This window comes from Oenanthe melanoleuca, chromosome Z, assembly GCF_029582105.1.
Source record: "Oenanthe melanoleuca isolate GR-GAL-2019-014 chromosome Z, OMel1.0, whole genome shotgun sequence".
Taxonomy (NCBI): Eukaryota; Metazoa; Chordata; class Aves; order Passeriformes; family Muscicapidae; genus Oenanthe; species Oenanthe melanoleuca.
The window spans coordinates 74319549-74340200 of NC_079362.1; the positions used below are offsets into that span (position 1 = coordinate 74319549).

A 20652-nucleotide genomic window follows, 5' to 3' on the forward strand; every position below is an offset into this window, starting at 1 on the left:
CATCTTTTCAGCTTCAGGATTTTGTCAACTGTAGCAGGCAAAAAATTAGGCTTGGCATACCTGACAGAGCTACACTGATGATGTTTAAAGAATACATCACCAGCCCTTTTGCTATCCTAACAACATTCTCAATATACAAAAACACCACATTAAGACATCTCACATCGCAAGATGTGTCATTTTAAAATAAGCATCATAATCTAAGCCGCAAAATAACTTCTCTGAATTTTAACTTCATTTCCTCACACGAGCTTCTTACAGATAGCTGAAAGTGTTAACTCAACCTGCAGAACAGTGAATCAACATTCAGATACTTTTACAAAGTCTTTAATAAAAATCCACGAGGAAATGTGTTTATTCTATCTTATGCTGAACCAAAAAATAAACTTATAAAATATAACTATGTTATATATTATCCCCTTGCTCTTCATCTCAATAAAACCTTGTGAAGTAGCTTGTTTCTTCAGCAAGGACTCCAATGTGATGCTGAAATGGTGGCTGTAGGAGGAAATGCACACATTGCCATGTGTTATCCAGAAGGAAAGCATCACAGACAAGGAGAAAGGAAGCACAATCAGCAGAGGAGAACAAAAATGCAAGACACAAGAAGGAAGAAGAAATAATCTCTAAAACAATATCACAACATGATTTACACAGTTACCTGTTGCTGTGAGTGGGACTTCAACATTCTATTCTATCCTGGCTGAAAAAATTCATAAAGTGATTTTGTTTATTCCTAACACATCTATCTGCTATTTTTGATCAACACTTTGTGACATTACGGAACAAAGATTTTAAGTTATATATCCCCATTAAGCTATAATGCTAAAGAGTATTTTCAAAAACCTAAAGGCCAGTGAATAGAGTGTTCAATAAAATCTGGCAATACCCCAAGGTACTCGATCAGAAACCTATGTAAAGTCATACAGTCTATGGCAAAATTCTCCACCGCTGTTTTTTCCTCATAAGTTTGGTGCTTTTCTCCATAGTGAAATGGTAAATATATTAATGTGCTCTATTTATCCCTAAATGTACTGTAAATGTGCTTCTTATCTGACTTGCTTTCCAGGACAGCATGTACCCTGGGGCACAGAAGTTTTTTCCTTCTCCCACACCGTTACGGACCCAACTCTGCTAGCAGGAAAGATGCTGGTATCCTAGATCTTATGGGATGCAATGCCTTGAGGACATTTATATCAAACAATTATTGCATAATCTCGGGGTGTAACAAAAAAACCTCCTCCACCTCACACAGGCCTCCCATCTGCTGCCACACCTGTCAGCTGCAGGTGCCCGTGTGGACCCGCAGGATCCCCTTGCTGTGCATGTGGAGGAAATTGAATATCTCCGAGGGCATCGCGTGGAAGCCGGGGCGGGGCTTCACGTTGTCGTAGTAGTGGTGAGTAATAAAAATCCCTGAGGGGTTCATGGGGAAGGCCCAGAAGCCGAAGAGGTGCACCTCCTGGCAGAGCTCCAGGGCCGCAGTCACCAGGATCAGCCCGGTGCTGACCCGCTTGGCCCGCACGCCCTGGCCGAGCCAGTAGCGCGACACGTTGATGAGATACTGGGGGTGGAAGTAATAAACAGCCTGCTGGGACTCGAAGTCGTCCAGGACGTACTTGACGCGGATGGACACGTCCGTGTTGCGCGTGTTGTAGAAGGCCGGCAGCAGCACGGACGCGTTCTCGTAGACCTGGAGCACATCGTAGAACGGCTTCCTCCACTTCTCCAGCTTGTGGAATCTGCAGGGGAGAGGGTACGAGTGATGGCCAGCCCATTCCCAGCAAGAAAACACCAATACACTGCATTTTCTGTATTTATTTTTTTTATATTTATATGGAGATGATTGAGACGATGCTTCAGTTATTATGGGAATGTACTCAGATTTGTAGCTATGGCACCACCGTGAAATGTAGGGTAAAAATTCAGGGCATAAAAAAATTCATAATAACCCCCTGTGGAAGTTTCTGATCATGTATCACTTCTCAGGGTATTATTAGAAGTATATAATTTTTCCAAGATATGTAGTGCACCGTGCAAAACTGTATAAAACAGTGGTGAACACCAAAGCTAGCAAGTATCTAAGATGTCTAACTGCAACATTTTTAAATCAAACCAATTATTCTATGTTGTTTGAGAAAAGAAACACATTCCCCGACCAAGAAAAGAAAGCAGCAATGAGCCTCATGGTCCCAAATATGTCACAAGGTAGCATTAGGACATTAATAAATTCAAAATTAAAATCACCTAGTCAATCCTGTGTACAGTAACATTTCACTGACATTTCTTTAAAACATGTGACAACGTGTGTTACTTTATTTACTTGATGATCTTAATTTTCCAGATTTAATGACTCTGATTCTACAGCTTCAACACATCAGGTAGGATCCAGTTTCTTTCACCCTGAATGTTTCTAAAACATTTGACTGGGACTTGCAAGCAGAACAGGGGAAGGATGGCTCTGTTATTTTAATTTTAGCTCATTGCCTTTCCATTTTCTGTCATCAAAGTGCAGGTTTAAGAGTTTAACACATTTCTACAACTTGTTACTTACTCAATTCAGAATGAAATATATGATTCATAGTGATGGTATCAAGTAGGGTTTGGCAAAAAAATTCTGTGTAACAGACTTAAGTTTAAGATGGATTTGGGAAATCAAGAGTGAAATGAAAATACAAAGAAAACCAGAAATAACCTCTCAGTGATTATACTGGGATTGACAGTCACAACATCTGTCTTCACCCCAACGTCCATGAAGTATTTCTCAGATATAGGAGGCAAATTGCATCTACAAAAGAGAGAAATTGTAAGAAAGTTAAAAAAAATTCTTTCACCTTTTCAGGACTAGAAAATATAATTTACTTAAGCATTTCTGCCAAGCCACAAATCTAGAAACAGAGTGAGAATTTGAAATTGTATCAAAACACGGTGATGCCTGAACTATGCAATAATCTAACAAGTTCTTGAGGGCTGCGTGAAGACCTCTCTTGTTCCCTCACCTTGAGAGATGACCCCTCTTTGCAGGTGTAGCCAATGCTCATTTTTCTCCTAAATAGCACTTTACCTATTTACTCTGGCAATTTAAGATGCAAAATGAATTGAAGCTCCAAGGCCAATCAGGCTATAAAATCAAAGGCTTGCTGAGCAGGAGCTGAGATGTATTCAATAATTAATAAACTGTATCTAAAACACTGCCTTTAAGATGCTTTGGTTTATACCCAGGAGAATTTAGGGGAAATGTTCCACAAGAGACAAATCAATCCAGACCTAATTAATCCCAAACTATCTGCTTTGCTTCCTTTTCCATTTATAAGCATCTCTAACATAGTGTAATAACAGCAATTCTGACTCAACAAGTTCACCATAGAACATCAAAGTTATTGGAAGCAAACTTGTAAGATTTGCAAGCTTTGACTTTGCCCAACATCCATTCACCTTGGCCTTGTCCTAGATACATCATCTCACAAAATTTAGAGCATCCCTCAAGGGATGCTGAAGTTACTGAAACGCACACTCACAAGCTACCACACTGTCTGTGCTTCCAAAGGAAATCCAGCCAAAAAAAAAAACTTGATCATGTGTTTTCAGGGATAAAACATGGCCTGGAAACTGGTTTTACGCTCAGTTTAAGCTAGAGTTAGGCATTGAGTGACACTTTGAAAGCTTTTTGAAGTGTTTTGCAAGCCTCAAGTAAAACCATCACTGTTAAAACCCCTACATCTTAAAAATACTGCTGTGCCTAATTCTCAAAGTTGTCCCTATTCTGAAGAACAGAGATGAGCAAAACCAGGGAGAAAACTGTGATAGTATTTAGGGTAAAAGATGCTTGCTGTTTTCACAATACCACAGTTTAGCTGTCAGGATAATTTCTCACTCAAACAGAGAGGACAGTTTGGGGAGCAGAAGAATGCACAAAATTCCTTCAAAGTCCTTCTCACACTCAAAAGGTTCACATGCACATCACAGACAGTCTGTCTTTATCAGGTCAGAGAATAGTTTTTGGCTATCCTTTTCATAGTCAATGCCATTCCCAGCACTTTCTCCTGCTGGATCATGCAACTTAAACCCTTGGGCACCCCCAGGACCACCTACCACTGGGCACTGTGCTTATCAGATTATATTTGAGGAAGGTTCTCAATAATCACCTTCAATACTTCTGAAATATTCAGGAAATTCACACCAGGATTAAGAGTGACTGAATGTGTTGAAGGCAATAAAGCCTTATAAAAATGGTCCCATCTGCACAAACTGTACTTTAGTCATAAGACTCCAAAAACTCATCCCCACCAAGGGAGCAGTCCCATCTCTAAATTTACTCAGTGTTTCACCACAGAGCTCTGCGCTGGCCAGTAGATGGAGACAGACAATAACTACTAGTAAATGCAATTCTGGTGTGTATTTTATATATTCTATTGTACTAAAACTAATTGCTTTCAGAATTTACTTCACAGGACAATCTTGTCTGCATGCTGCTGGCCACAAGAAAAGATATTTCCCAGGTGTCCTGAAGGTATAGCTGAATGTAATCAGGGCTCCATAAGCAGCTTGTGAAAAGTTTTACATTATTTCACTGGTGACTAAGATGATGATTCCTGATAGTTTGGCAGAGTGCTGACTGGAAAGCAGATTTGTTCAGACCTGACCTTGAATACAAGCTTTACTTTAAAACTGGTATCAGCAGACCTGGATTTTTAAAAAACTGGCATGTCATTGTGCATAATCCACATTTTGGAGATGACAAACCAGGCGTTTCTTTGTACTGATATATTTATCCATATTTCAGTTCTGACTAAACCTCTATTTAATTGTTGCTATTACCAAACACAACCCAATTTCTAAGTTCTCTAATAATCTCTTCTCTTTTTTTTTAGCAGATTTGGTACAGTTCAAGGAAGAGTAGCAGTCATAAAACATGACCTCTACTAAAAGTGCCTAAACATAAATGAGATTTGCCAGACATTTCAGCTTCTACCTAAAAACTTGCCATCTCCATGAGTCACATGGGCTTCTCCTTTCATCCATACTCATGGTGTGATCCAACACAACAGCAGAGAATTTACAGTAAGTATTAAATGCATATGGAGTACACTAGGCTTTTAAGAAAAAAAATATGTGAAGCCTGGACTTTCTCACAGACTTTTTCTTTCATTGGAAACTAAGATAATAGTTTTCTGTAAAGCTGGCACAAGAGGCAGACAAAAGGGTCTGAAAAAATGAATGCTGAATATAGAGCCTGTAAAATTTTCTCATATGATGTCAAATTAAATTAAGACTGCACTGAACCAAAATCTGATCTAATTTTTGCTGGTGTGAAGTCATAGAAATTAATTGTTTTCTGCATAGTTATTCTCAACTGACAACAACAGACCCAAGATCAGAAAATAGGCCAACTGAAATAAAGAGATTTTTCTTTTCTAGAGAACAAGTCATGAATCTGTGAGCTAGCGGTCATATGCCATGACCCAGGCAAAGAGCTTAACAGGATTTAGAGAGGGATTAGTCATGCATATGAATAACAAAAAAAAAAATTTCTCATATATATTAAGGATTATAAAACTGCTGCTGGACTCTCCTTTCCAGGGACACTCATCATGGGACATCCCAGTCTTTGCAAAACCTGAATAATTCCACATATAGTGAGGAGCAATGAAGGCACTTAACGTTTAAAGTTATTCTGGTGGTTCTGGAGGCCCTGGATTGGTTATTGATTACATTAAGTCCTGTTATTGAGCACCTGAGCTCTGCACCAGGCCAGAAACACCTCTGAGGCACATCAGCTGTGAGCTACTAACATCTGACCAAGCTGCTTGTCACTTCATAGAGGTTTTGAGGCTCAGATCTGCCCCAGAAAATTATGCCCAGGTTTATAGGACACTGCTTATAGGCTAATGTCAATAGAGGGATAAGCCACAACCTCATTGGCAGGGGATATCCTGAAAGAGAGTGTCAGACCTTGCCAATAAGTCGGTGATTAACCCAACAAAGCTAGGGAGAAATAATTCCTCAAAGCTTAATTTTCAAAAAATATTATAAAGTAAGATGTTTTGGTTTTTTGGGTTTGTTTTTTTTTTTTCTTTTGAAACACAGCTTTTTGTGCAAGAAGCAGGCTGGACACAGCCAATTTAGCAGATGTCATGTTTCCATGTGATAGAGAATGGCTTTGCAATGTTTTATTTGTGATTAGAAGAGGCAAAAAAAGAGAAAAATGGGGCTGGGGTGGTTACCGAAACACGAAGTCTGCGCTGTCGATCTCCCGGCCACATCTGCTGTTCTTCAGGATTCCTCCATTCCCAACCACGGCACATCTCTTGAACTGGGAGCGGTGGTATGGCATGTCCTGCAACAGCACGGCAAGGAAGCGGTTAAAGACCCCAAAATGTGGAACCAAAGAGTCTCTTTTGCATTTTTTCCTTTTTTTTTTTCCTCTGCAGCTGCACCTTGATGCATTAACCGTAGGATGTTGAGTTGACACTGGTTCTGGGGTGCAATATTCTTTGCACACAAAGTCATGGGATATTTTGCTGTGCAGAGATGGCACAGGCAACAAACCCAAGTGGAAAAAAAAAAAACAATAAACTGTTCTTTTTTCCCAGGTTCAATAACATGAGGAGTAATTTTAGGCATTTGCTTTCCCCTTTGATTTCCACATTAAACCATAAACTAGTGTAGCTCAGTCACTGTTTTCTGAGCTGCCTGCAAACTGCTGGCTCCTCAGGCTCTGGTGTCCTGCTTTTGGGAAGTGTGCATGCAGAGCTCTGGGGCAGCTAGTGTTCTGTCAGAGACTGCATCACAGAAAGCAGCCCAAACTTTAGTGCTTACCAACTCTAACTCTACTATTAGTATTAATTATTATTAATTAGGATTTGCACTACCAGCACTGCCTTTTGTCAGGCAGCTTTTTGGGATTGTGGAGGATGCATCTTCCTGTAACCTTTGGGCAGAATTCACACACAGAGATGCAGCTGCTGTGGAAGCCAGAGAGAGTGAAAATCACGTCTTGAGAGCAAACTGGGCTGTTAGGGTGAGAGGGCTGTGACGCAGAGCTGAGCCACGCTACACCTTATGAATATGTAGGGACGTGCTTATATAAGCATGAGAGTGCTCGTTTTTGGTACATACATATTTTATCAATAATCTCATGCTGCAAACCACAGGGATGCAGGAGTGGCTTGACATTTCTGGGTGATTATTCCCAGGATCCTTCCACGGCATCTATAAGCCATGAGGCAAAAAGGGCATGCAATTACACCTGTCTGAGGAAAGCAGCAGCTGTCTGACAGAGAGGAAATATGGAGCTGTCTGTGCTTTATGCAGTGATTTCTTAACACAAAGTGCCTTTGAAGCCCTGGAAGGCAAATTAGAAGCCAGATGCCCATCCTTAGCACAAGGCTCTTGCCCCTACAGCACTGCTACTGTGTTTTCAGCCCTTTATTTCCTACATGTGCCAGGCTGCAGCCCTGTTCCTATGCAGAGGGTGGCTTTGGTCTCTGCCCAGTGGCTCCCAAAGGCATTTTGGCACGTGTTCACAGCATTCTGATCATCAAACACCACAGCAGCTCTAGCACATTCTTAGCAGGTCTCAGACCTTCATGCACTCATCTGCCTAATCAGTCAGGATTTTGAGGATAATACTCCTGGAGTGAGATTCTTTGCACATCTCCAGATGCCAAAGTGCTTTCCTGGATCCAAGCCTTTCCCCTGCTTCTGCCCCAGCTCCCACATGCACCTTCAGATAGCAGCACTTCCCTGCCTCTCAGCAGTGCTTGGAAAGCCAAAGGATTAGAAGTGGTTGGATCCTGAAGGACAAGTTCCATGGCACAAATCTGAGTATTTAACCTGAATATACATCTGGCTTTTCAAAAGGGATAAATTTCAGCTAACCCCTCCAAGTACGCTGCTGTAAATTGAAGGGGTGTGCCTCGTGATAAATCTGCAGCCACATCAGCCCATTCCTGCACACCACTCACTGTGTACAGAGCAGATTACATACTGATTATAACCTTGAATACCCCTGGAGGTCAAGCGTCATTTGCTGGAAAGGTTTTGAATAATCATCATGATGAGTACATTTAAAAATTACAAAGCCCGTTCACAGATAATCTGCAAACGGAAATAAGTGCAAAAATAGTCTTTGTGAATATGAATTATAACATAATCATGCCAAAAACAATAGCAGACCTACTCCCAAATGTTGGATTTATTATATATGAACATCATGCTATAAAAGAGTTCTGATCAATAATTATTCCTTTATTTAGCTTTCTTACTTCATTATCCATGTTGCCCCTAAGTCATTAATATTCTGCAGTAAATTATACATATATATACATATATATATATGTGTGTGTGTGGATGTATGTATGCATGTGTGTGTGTATGTTTAGCAGATGGCCACCAGAAAACAGGATAATCATCTAAAATATTGTATCAAAGATAAACATTTTCAAAATATAAGTAGTGAATTTTGTAGAAATGTCAAACAAGTGCTAAATGCTTGGCTGTAGGATAGTGCCTAATGCAGCAAGTACAATGAAACTGATCCTGCAAACAGGAAGAGGCACCTTTGGAAACATTTTGAAGATTTCTTGGTTGATATGAAAGATTCCACTCGTGTCCACTTCATATTTCAGTTTAGTTCCCAAGGGAGTATTTTTCTGGGTGGTGAACAGAAAGGATGGGGCATTGCAACACCTTGACAGAGTAGACCTGTAAAATTAAAAAGAAATAAGATCAAGGAGCTGATAGCATGATACAGGATTTGCAATTGCTGTTACTCCTAACAAGGTTTTTTCCACCAAAAAGAAATTTTTTAGCTCTAGGATGGGTAAAACAGTGGTTTGTTGGATTTTCATTCAGAAAACTTTAGATTCAATGAAATTTTCTTTGACTGAGAAAACTATGACAAAACAGAAAGAAAAGAGAGTAAAAGTGACACCTGTACTTATCTCTTGTATGCTGTGGGAAATACATGTGCAAATTCTGCCCTGTTTTAGTCCCCAAAGATGAGCTTCTGCCTCCAATATCATGGCAAAACCACCGTAATGAATTGGTCCCTCTGTACCTCAGAGGTCTTCAGCGTTTTGTAGATTATATACTCATCACTGGGGAAAATGCAGGGGTCAAAGAGTCCCTCTGGAGATGTGAAATATGGCAGGGCAGTATTTAAACACAGCAATACCCAAAGACACTGCCTCACTTACCAGACTGCTGTGGAGCATAGCACACTTTGATCACAACAAAAAAACTTTCAAAGATCTTAGTTTTGACCTTGGCCTTGCATGTGTGTGTGTCAGGAAGGTGATGTGGCCCTGACAGATGGGTGCCAGGCAAACTGGTCATGCCTAAAACTCCAAAATCTCAGACAAATTGCCAAAATTTTCTTTGTCCCTGGGATAAAAATGGAAGAAATTCCAGAGTAAGAGAGAAAAAAATATTGAGCTCTGATCCCTTTGCCATGTTGCACATTAAATGCAAATAGGAAAAGCAGCTTTGCAAATGATATCCCCTTTCCCAGCTCCCATCCTTCCCTGAATGCTTTTCTTCTTTAATGGTGGCACTGAAAGCCCTGATTTCTGTTCATTCTTATTCCAGAGATGGTTTATTTCTCAATAAATGCATTTGATACCTTTAATGAAAAACATGTAATGGTGAATGTACAAGCACGAAGACAAAGCCAAATTGCTCTCAAATAACCCAGATTAAATGCCTTGCCTCTGGGGTGTGTGGCCTCATATTCTAAGTTGGAAGAATAAGCCAGTCTTCTTTATGGGCTTTATTACAAGCACCAGAAAGCAAATAGAGAATTATGCAAACATTTCAGTGATGCCAAATTACTCTCATATACTTGACTCATGCAGGATGGCACAAAATGACCATCAGATCACGGCAGCAAATGAGACTGAAAAAGTCAATGAATAATGTCTAACAACAAAAATAATTACAAGCAGATAGTGGAATTGAATTGTTATACTTGGATATGAGAAAAACCTCTTCACTGGCTGCTCCTTAAGGAATTGAAAGAGATGTTTTTTCCTTAATGTCCAGCTGGTTTTCCACAGGCACAGTCCTTTATGTGAATGCCTGACGTCTGATGGAAGAAGACTCTCAAGGAAACTGCTTTCCTTAGTCTCCAGACACAAACTCTGTTGTGATTTTTGCCTTTCCTCCCTTTCTGCTGCCATTTAAAATCTGCTGGGTTCTCCATCTCACATGATGGTCAGGGACTGGCAAAGCTCAAAATCCCACAGCTCAGAGGGTTATACATTTCAGCCTTCTCCTAAACAGCCTCCTAACTGAGAGACCCTGGTTTGTTTTTGAGGGACAGCAGCTTCCCCTAATGTCTCTGCCCCACGGAACACAGACAAAACAAACTTTAGACATTTTTTTCTTTTTAATTGCAAGCACTACTGCTGCTCCTGAAAGCAGCTGACTAAGATTATGTTACATCTGGGTGCCATGAAAGTTCCTGAAGCAGTGATGTATCAGTCAGGCAGGTACAGGCAGTGACAGGAGTCATTCATCTCTTTTTTCTCTCTCAGTGCACAGAGTGGAAAGGGGATCTTTGTTTAATATGCTGGGGGCCTGAGATAGATTGCTGGTCCTCCTGGTGCTCTTTGGATAGTCCTTTCTCATTGCTCCCACCTCTGCTCTGGCCTCCAAACCTCAAAGGGCTCCTTTCCATACCTCAAAGTGCTGCTCAGTCTCTGGGCACAATCATTACTCCTCTCACTCCAGCTGTTATTAAAATAATGAGCTGTAGTACTGAATGACTCCTCTCTTCAAAACGGGCTCTGATAATTGCCTATCAAATAATTTCCAGGAAAAATACAAGGGAAAAAGCAAAGCAAAGCAAAGCAAAGCAAAACAAAACAAAACAAAGCATTCTCAAAACCACCAACAATATAAAAAACAACAAAACCAACCAAACAAACAAAAAAAAAACACCTAAAAACTTAGGTGTGCAGATCACATTGGAGAAATTGTTATAAACCTGAGACTAACAATGTTATTTTTAAAGATGTCAATGACTAACTCAGCACATGCATTCTCACACTTTCTCATTAACTCCTAACATCTATTTCCTGGAATCATGCAACAGAATTTGGAATAAAGCTGGAGGCTTTATTATAAACAGCAGCTCTGAATTGTACCAGCGACTTGCAGATTTCAGTCTACAGCACTTACCCTGAAATAGTTTGTTTTGTCAAACCTACTCAAATATAGCACTGGAATATATCAATATATAAGATTCAAAAATTGTTTTTTCTTCACTCTACTGTTGCCTTCACAGTTTCAAAAGTTTTGTCTTGAGAGGTTAATGGAGACTTCACCAGAGAAATTACTTGAAAGACAGAACCCTTCAGAAACAAACAGAGAGATCTCTGAAGACCAGAAAAAATATGTAGAAGATGTAAAATAGCTGAGAAGCCAGGAAAAAACCCCAAACAAACAGGGAAAGGCATATAACCAAGGTCTGATAGTACTTAAAACACCCAGAAGAAACCAGTTTGAGTATTTTGCAGGCCAAATCTGCAGGATTCCAAGCCAAAGAGTTAAGCTGACATGTTAGGTGCAACCATTAAATCTCATTCCATCCTCACTGCTGCCCAAATAACCTGGAAATCTTTCCCATACCAGATTCCTTGCCTTTCCTGAGAAACTGTTCCACATGCCAGAAAAGCATTATTTCACTCTCCCTGCTGAGTTGGTTTTATTTTTAAAGTACAGGTAAAAATCCACATTTATTCAAAAGGATGGTACTCCAAATGTTGTCATGCTTGCTTTTGTTATCCATATGAAATTTTGATCTCTCTGCAGGAAGCTAAACTCAAACCAAAGTAAATTTTACTCAGGTCTCATAATTGTGAGCCACTCTTACTTGAATAAATTGGCTTCTGTGACATTCATCTCCCATTTGCACATCTGTAGGCTCTTCCATCTGTCAAACAATTCAGTTTGTTTCACCCTAAAATATAAAAAGTAAAAAAATAAATAAAAATTAAGTTTACTACAAGAGCATAATTTCCTAAAACAGCTGCAGATAGAGTACCATACAAATTGATAGGGCAAATCAGTCAGTCTAGACAGTACAAAATTTATATTTTTTCTTCTTTTTTTCTGCTCAGACATAGCCACTTTAAGCCCTGTGTATTCAAGAATTGATGTTTGGGACTGATTTGTTCCCCCGATAGGCTTTCTCCATTTTTTTCAGCATAAAAATTGCAATATTGAGCAAGAAGTATCTACTCTACCAAAACCTGCTGTGAAACAAATGTGTCTCTAGCAGCTGGGTTTGGGGGGAAAGGTGCACTCAGCAGAAGGGCCCTAGGAGTGGGGTATTGGAAAAGGGGATTCATTTGGCCAACCATGTTGTATTTTTGTGAGTTTAACTTAATCTGTGAGATCCTACAGCAAAACACTGAAGGGAAATTCATTTTATGAACAATTTATGAGCTCACGTGTAGGGATAAGAGTCTTTGGTGGTAAGAGGAAATAAAAAGCTCTTTACACAAGGATCTCTACCTCCTCCTCCTCTGCTAATCAATATACCTGTAGTCACATTAAAAAAAAAAAAAAAAAAAACCAAAACAACCCACACCAACAAAACATTCCTATTTCAACTAGGCTGATACAGGATGACTCATTTTTTGATGATATCACCAATTCCAAGAACTTCCTCACTGAAGTTCGCACATATTCTTGTTCCTTTGGACAACAAAGATAATGAAGGCTTTGCAAATAACTGGAGGTAGGAAGCAGCTGCATAATCTAGCTAAGAAATTTGGAAGTCTGTGATTTCTGCTAGATTGATAGGTCTTAATGAGTTCTCTTTGGGCTTGAGGGCTTTTAATGTTTGAATAAAGCAAAGACTTTTAAGATAATTATATATTTAATGTGAGTAGAACCTAGCATTTCCCAGGCTGAGGAAGTTACAGAAAGGAATTAGGTCATATTGTACTTTCTGTGGCCCACCAGAGCACATTAACTTGGAAATCTTCCATTACCATAAGGGCTGACTTAGGAAACACAGCACATCTGAATCAAGAACATCAGAAGAGACCAGCAAAGTAAAAGAGCTTAATGTCAAATGGCATTTACTGTAGAATTAAGGGTAACTCATATCTAGCTGAGCAGGACTCCACTACCTTTCTTGGGCCACTGGGCAAGATGAAGAAAAATGTGGAATTCTCTGTATCCTCTGATAAGTATAAAAAAAATAAAATTAAAAAAAAAAAAAAAAAGCAATTCAGAACTCCCCATTTTCAGCAGAACATTGTCAGAAGGGTGACATTCTCACCCCTCCTATTTATTTTTAAGTGCTGCAAGTCAGCAAGTGGTGCAAAATGTGTTACTCGTGCATCCTTCATCCAGAGCAGAAGGCAAGGACATAACCTACATTTTGCTGTGCACAAAGTCAGTGAGGGAGACATGCTCAGACTCAGGCAGACCTGGAGCAACAAACTGTGTTTTCTGTAGCCCTGGCTGCCAAATGTTGTGCACCTGGGGAGCTGCACTTTGAACTGACACTCCCAGAGCACTTTGCAGACCTTGTGCATTGCCTGTAATGTTACTAAACAAATGGCTTCAGTAGTGCTGAGGGATTAAGCATAATCTAAGCATCTAAATACAGTGAAATGCTGAAAATGTAAAAGGGCAACACTAAAGTTACACAGCTGTGCACTGTCACAAATTCACTTTTTTCACCAGTTCCTTTGCTGTGGTTTCATATATACATCTCATTCAACACATTGGTTTCCTGACTTACTTATTGGACCACAAAACACAATTTAGAGATATTTTATCAGTTTCCCAGAATCACATTTTCTTACCTTTTCACTGACGGGTTTTGAGTTGTGAAACTCCTGTTTGGAGAGGTCAAAAATACAAATGGGCTCAGAAAATATCTAAACAAATTAGTAGAAAGGGCTATTGTCCACTCTGATTGCTCCAGTCTGGACTCCTTCTACCAGTCCACAAGTCCCCATGCCAGTATTTATTATCAGGAAGGGCTGAGCATTTTCTTCCTTTCTTAGCTTTCACTACTGTGCAGTGACAATGAAAGAGCCCTAAGCTAGATGAACACTTGTGTAAGTCAGTCTGGCTGTTCTTACTCTTTAATTACTGGAAATTTGATATTACAAACACTGTATTTAATTCCCAGCAATAATTCTGAGCCTGACCAAAATGCCTCAATGTATGGGAAAAGCTTCCATGTTTTGCAAAGGGACCTCAGATCCAATTCAAACACTGCTTGCACAGGTAAGAGAAAGTTAAGGATCCCTTCTGAGATCCCTGCTGATGTGATCTCATGAGCCTTGCATCTTTGACAGTGTCATTGTAAGATACCATTCCATTCTGCCTCAGAAGTAACATTTTTTGCAATGCTTTTATTGCTAAATATTTATACTTTTTGCATTTATTTCATACTTACATAGACAAGACCTTCACCTCAATGATGTCCTGCCTTAATTCCAGGCATTTCGTAGAGTTGTACTCCAAAGGCCCTTCATAAAACTCAAAATACCTGAGTAAGGACAAGAAAAGATACCAGAAATAAAATTTAGACTAGAATAATTGTCTTGCACATCAACAGAATTTTGCTGAATGTTGTAATTTATGATTTCTGCCTAACTTGAGGCTGCACTGCCTGGCCAATAAGCAGTTTGTTCCTTCACAGGAAAGCACAGATGTCCCTGCTGGTCCTAGAACAGTCTCCCATGCTCAGTTTTTGCATTCCTACAGGAGTTCATCTATCTTGAAGCATTGACAAGGACCAGCTATCCTTTCCAGCAGTCAGCACCTGGCAGCTGGAACTGAAAGTCAGGGCAAAAGCAGGGCAAAAGCACTGATCATTTAAGGAGCATTGTTCCCATCTTTTAGGGTGCCTGACTGTTCTGGGTTGGAAAAAACAGTATCATGAAAGTGCTAGAGGTTGTATTCTGTCTGTGGAAGCTATTCCATAGCTCCTGAGCAACAGAGCTTTTCACTGGGATTTACTCTTTTGGTTTATTTGGAAGGGAATGGAAATAGGGATTGTATTCTGGAGAAATAATTTGGGAACAAAAGAATTTTAATGCTCAGACACAGCACAAATATCAGTGATATTCTTGATTAAAATATAGACATAAATATTTACTTTATTGTCTAATTTCTTTACCTTAGTCACTGGACTGAAGAGAAAGAAAAACACAATGGTAGTTACTCATGCTTAGGGGAAAGAAAAAGCCCAGGCTGTCAAGTGAACTCAGTGAGTCTGTGTTGAAATTGCAAACAAGATTTAGGGTTTCAACCAAGCTCTGCAACAGCTTCACTCCTAATCATTAGAAGTCTGTATTAAAACCTAATTCCTAAGACCTGCACATACCCATGAAGGAATTGAGAGAACAATCAAAAACTAAGACAAGATGATCTGGAGGAATAGGTATTATTAATAAGGCTGGAGGAAGCTCTTTTGATGGATCCTTTAAAATACTGGAATTCATGGGGCTGTAATTCCAAGAACTCAATTTTTGAATCTTTAATTGGAAATATAAAGATAAGATTTGTGGAAAAGCTTCATTCAAGCCATCCCTAGAAATGTAATATTTGAGGTTTGTGTCATTGCAAAATAACATCCAAATTCATGTTTGACCCGTGTGTAACTGGGAAAAGCCCAAGAGCCTCCCAAAGCAATTTGCACTCAACTGGGAATGTTTCTATCCTGTCAGTGCTGCTTTTCTGCCCTGTCAAGTGCTGCTTTAGCTGTCTCCTTCACCTCTCCCTGAGGTTTTCACCACCTCAGCTTTTTCAAGCCCCAGTGAAAGGCACAGACTGAAAGGAGAAAATTCGTGCTTAAAGGTGGCAGGAGGAGAACAAAAAAAAATCCTAATAAAGGAGCCAGAAAAACCCAATAGCTGATCTTTTAAAAATGTGTTTGTGTAGCCTTCAGGACAACAAAAAAGAATTTTTATAAGTTTTGTATGGCAAATTATGTAGTTAAAGTACTCCAAGATCAATGAGAACGCTGTGAAAAGACTTCCTGAAGGGAGACCTAACATGAATCTTCATCAAAAGATGAAGGATTTCACTCTCCTTCCAGCTGAATTATTCACTGGACATTCAGGATTTACTCAGGAGCAGCTGAAATCCACTGTCCTGGCACACCTCCCATGTGCTTGTCTTGTTGATCTGGATCTGAGCAGCTTGTGAAGGAGGCTTCAGCTGGGTTTGGATGAGGAGCCCACCTGCTTGCACCTGCCAAAGCCCTGTGTGGATGTACTCCAGGTAACTTCCCAAAACAAACCAAAATATCTCTTTAGACAGCACCATAGAATCTCTTACTGATCACCCAGAATTTTCCAGGGCTGAAGGAGTCCCCTCTGGCTACCAGTACAGACAATGTTTCAATCCTCTGAGGTAACAATTTTTCTGACTGTCTTCTGTGGCATCAATCCTTTTCTTTGGTTCTTTGAGTCAGACAGTGCTGGCACCCTGGATGTGCATGTTCTACACAGTAACTAGGGGCAGGTACTCACCCCCACACAACACTCAGCACCTTACACACCCCTCCTGCTTCTTAGGGTATGCAGGACTGAGCAACAAATATCAGCCTCATCCTCACCTGTCACCTAGCACTTCATTTCAGTACCTTGAATGCGCCTCAGGACAGATAAGCAGAGCAAAGATCTAGATTAGCATTTATTTTTATCTTTCCTGTGCACTTCTGGCTGTGCTGCTAAGTTAGAGAGAGGCAGCTCAGATGTCAAACAGCACAGGCTGTCACATGGGAGCACCACAGCACGGCAAAGCTGCCTTCAGCCTGTGGCATTGCAGCCAAAGATGTCATTTTATGAAATGGAGATGAAATTTCCTGTGTTCCAGCCATCCCCTTTGATCATTGCCTGTTGACTCAATCCACAAACCAAAAATAGAAATGAAAAAGGATGTGTTACCTAAGCATCAGAAGGTTAAGGAGGAAAGGATTGGGTCAAAAATAAACCATTTCTGGATCTGAAAGGAAATCAATCCATGAGGCAACACTGTGATTCTAGCAGAGCTATTCCATAAGCCTACAGATCAAGAAAGCACAGGACTGTCCTGCAAGCCTCTAACTCTCACAACAGCTCCAGGTTTCCCAAAAGAGCCACTGGGAGCATTGAATTCACCATTTTCTACTTTGTGGAAGTGCAGAGGGAGGGACAGGCTGGGTGACCAATGGAAGTGTCATTCTGCATAGAGAGGGGAGAAGATGCTGCTGGCCATGGGGTCAGTTTGACTGAAGCTAGCTCAGTGACCCCAAGATATTGAATAAATAATTTTACTGATGTCCTTCATCAGCCCTGACCCTCACTGGAGCAGAAACCAGCCACTAAACCCTCCTCAGTCATAATGCTACAGATGCTGCTGCAAGTAATAACGGTGCTGCAACAGCTTTCAGGGTTGTTCAAGGCAGTGGCTGGTCAACAGACTCAGAAAAAAAGGGTTCCTGGTTTTTCAAGGCAGTAGCTGGTCAATGGACTCAGAAAGAAAGGGTTCCTGGTTTTTCAAGGCAGTGGCTGGTCAAAAGACTCAGAAAAAAAGGGTTCCTGTGTTTCTCCCAGGATTTTCATGCTAATTATTTGCTTCACAGCGATTCCTCCTGCTGCAGACACGGTGGGATATTAGCAGAGGTTGTTTCCTGGAGCACTGGACAGCCTCTTCCCACAGAAGTGCTTCACACTGTGCTTTCCTAGAATGCAGCTTTTGCACAACAGCAGGCCCTAGAACAAGGGGCATGGGTTCCCTCAGCCTCCAGAGATGTCCTTTAATCCCACGTCCTCATCCTGCTAGGGTCTGGTCCTGCAGGGAGTGTTTGGAGATGAGGCCCCCACGCTTTCCCAGAGGAAGCATCAGTCTCACCCACTCCCTGGTCTCTGAGAGTTCTTTCTGCCTATTAACTCCCACTCTAAAACATGTAGTTCCCTGTGAACGAAGATACATTTGCCTGTCAGAAAGATTAATTAGCACAAATGGAAACTATCCTCCCCATCATCCTCCTCAGTCTGATCTCCAGCTAAGAAAGAAGGGTGTAGTTCAGTTTATTTTGATTTATGTTTTAGTGACAAGTGACAAACCTGACTGTACTGCTTACACCTTTTGCTACAGAAAAGGTCTGTGTCTTGGCTTTACAAGAATGACAGTCAGGTTTTATTAACCATAAAACAGAGTTGATCTGTCACTGCCATAATATCCTCTCCCTGCATTTTTCCACTTCCCCTGATGAAACATAAATAACTTTTATCCTTTTAAAGGTCACAAGTCTACAGGAAAACAAATACAAGAATTCATGATTCTTTATCTTAAGAACACAATTGCAAATTAATTACAACAACTCAGTTGCATGTAGGACTGTGCTTTCCCAGGGCACTGGGCACTACACACCACTCACTGCTCTGTGTCCACTCATGTCAATCGTAGCTTTCAAACCTACAACAATTTTCCAGGATCAAATACTGTGCCTGAACATCACACACAAGCTGCAACTGGTTTTTTCCAGCCCACTGCACTAAGTGCCCAGAAATTAGATGCTATTCACTCTGTAATTTTCTATTTTTGACTGACTGAAACTTTCTTCTTTTCTAACCTTCATGTCCCCCATTGCAACCTCACCTCCAGCTGAGCTGCCTACTGAGCTCACTAGTGAGAGACACTTTTGGTTTCTCAGTACATCAGCTAACACTTAGGTCTTTGATCATCTGCAGTTGTGCAGCTCCTTCTTTGATCAGAAGTAAGCCTTTCTTGATCACACTACACGAATTAAAAAGCCCAAGACTTCAATCCTGCCTCCAAGTGATGCTTGGGTTGAGACACTGATTTGTCTGATATACTGAACAAGGGTTTTAAAGTATAATTCAGTGCGATGGCCAGGCATCTTTTAAGCAAGGCTATTTATTTTCTCAGGCTGCCTTCCCATTCATTCTGCTGCTCCTGCAGTGCCAGCTCCTGACACTGTTTGCAGCACTTGCGCACCAAGACTGCAGAGCATCGCAGGAAGGATTCCACCTACCCTGCAGGAAAAACAAAGATCTTTCCAAAAATATACATTATCCAGTGACTAAGAAATGAGAATAAATGAACCAAGCCCTACAGGCTTCTGCTAAATGCCTACTAAGAGTGCTGTCCAATTAACAGTGGCTGCACTCATCAGCATGGGCAGATCCATGGCCAACCTTGAGTTGATATTCACCTTCCTTTCTCAGGAACATTCCAAGTGTGCCAGAGCACACTCCCCAAAGCACAGGGGACTCACACCATCTGGCAAGGCCTGCATGGAATCTTCAGGTCCGTGGAGCAAAAATACTGCTGGGGTGGAGCCTATCACAGCTATAGAGACCCTGGAATATTCATCTATAGAACACAGTAGGTGTTGACTTCATCAGAGCCCATTGTGAGAGACCAAATCCCTCTGGCCTTTGCTTCTCTTAATGCTTCTATGTGACAGCATCAAAGCCCACAAGATTTGGTCAAAAGCTTTAAGGGCTTTACATCAGTTCAGGGGTTTTTCTCCCTTCATAAAAGCATCCTACCACTTTGCATAGCCTGTTCTCCCAAGATTATTCTGTCCCATTGGGAAGGGATGATTCCTGTTCAGCAGGTAAAGAAGCTGATGTAGATGTGGCAAGGGAAGCAGGAATGTTTGATGCTCTTAAACTAATTTAAGCTCCACTGTGGCACAAAATAAAATCACATTGCTGCTTGTGCTGTTTCTGCTATTTAAGAGCCCAAGTCAACTTGTCCACAACAGAATTGTGCTTGAAAGGCTGAACTGAGAGAGGAAGAGCTGTGGGCTCTTCCAGAGGAGACTGGAGAAGTAGCAGGCTTCTTTTACACAGCTTGAAACTATTCTGTTATCTCATCCTTGGGGACAACAAATATTACAAAAGACAGCTCACATTCCTCCTGTCTACTACATGCTTGTCACTGGCAATAACTGGTTTAAATCCTGTATCATCTTAATCTCTAGTGCTAGTAGATATCTAACTGACCATGAACTTTTAGTATACTCTGTGGGTGGGAGCAAAATATGCCTGTGTCATATTAAAAAAAAAAATGTAAGCAAGAGGAAATGGTCATATATCTCTGTATATATTGTGTAGTAATATCTCTTCTGAATTACTGCATCCAGCTCTGGCATTGCATCTTTGGGGGTTTGTGTTACAAGAGGACCTGCAGAAATTATCTGGATTCTAAAAAATTATGAGAGGCGTGTGAAGCTTAATCTAAACATATGGTGACTGAGTAGGGAGATACTGCACCAGGAAGCAATTACCAGTGGCAGGAAGGTTTTCAATACAGTATAGCAAGGAAAAATAGTATACATTGCCTGGAAGCTAAAGATAGAAATGGCATCTTTAGTTCAAGACTGGCTTTCTTTCTATAAGAACCAGAGTAACTAAAGTTCAGAATCTGGAATTCTTTTACAAAGACTCAAGTTTCTAGGAGATTCTTGTAGCTGAGGTTAAAAGCTATTGATTCTTGATTCCACTGATCATTCACTTAGGATATTTTTATATGTTTGGTCTTACAGAGTCATGAGTTTTTCTGGGGTTTTATAATAGATGGTGTTAAATAGGTCTGTCCTATTTAACAGTTTGGAGTTTACCAAGATATTATGCCTGTCTTCCAAGTTAAAAT

General features: G+C 40.6%; 1 protein-coding gene across 2 annotated transcripts in view; it reads right to left on the reverse strand.

Moving 5' to 3' along the window:
• Positions 1-318: 318 nt before the first annotated feature.
• The window catches only part of ST8SIA5 (ST8 alpha-N-acetyl-neuraminide alpha-2,8-sialyltransferase 5), a 42261-nt gene continuing 21927 nt past the window's right edge, over positions 319-20652 (reverse strand). The window contains exons 3-8 of one of the 2 annotated variants that reach the window (XM_056514645.1): positions 14432-14524; positions 11879-11965; positions 8562-8706; positions 6225-6337; positions 2696-2788; positions 319-1742 (exon numbers count right to left, since the gene is read on the reverse strand). In XM_056514645.1, the coding sequence (XP_056370620.1) occupies positions 1280-1742; positions 2696-2788; positions 6225-6337; positions 8562-8706; positions 11879-11965; positions 14432-14524 (994 nt within the window). In that variant the 3' untranslated portion in view covers positions 319-1279. The remainder of the gene's footprint in view (positions 1743-2695; positions 2789-6224; positions 6338-8561; positions 8707-11878; positions 11966-14431; positions 14525-20652) is intronic. The other variant, XM_056514646.1, reaches the window with a different exon arrangement.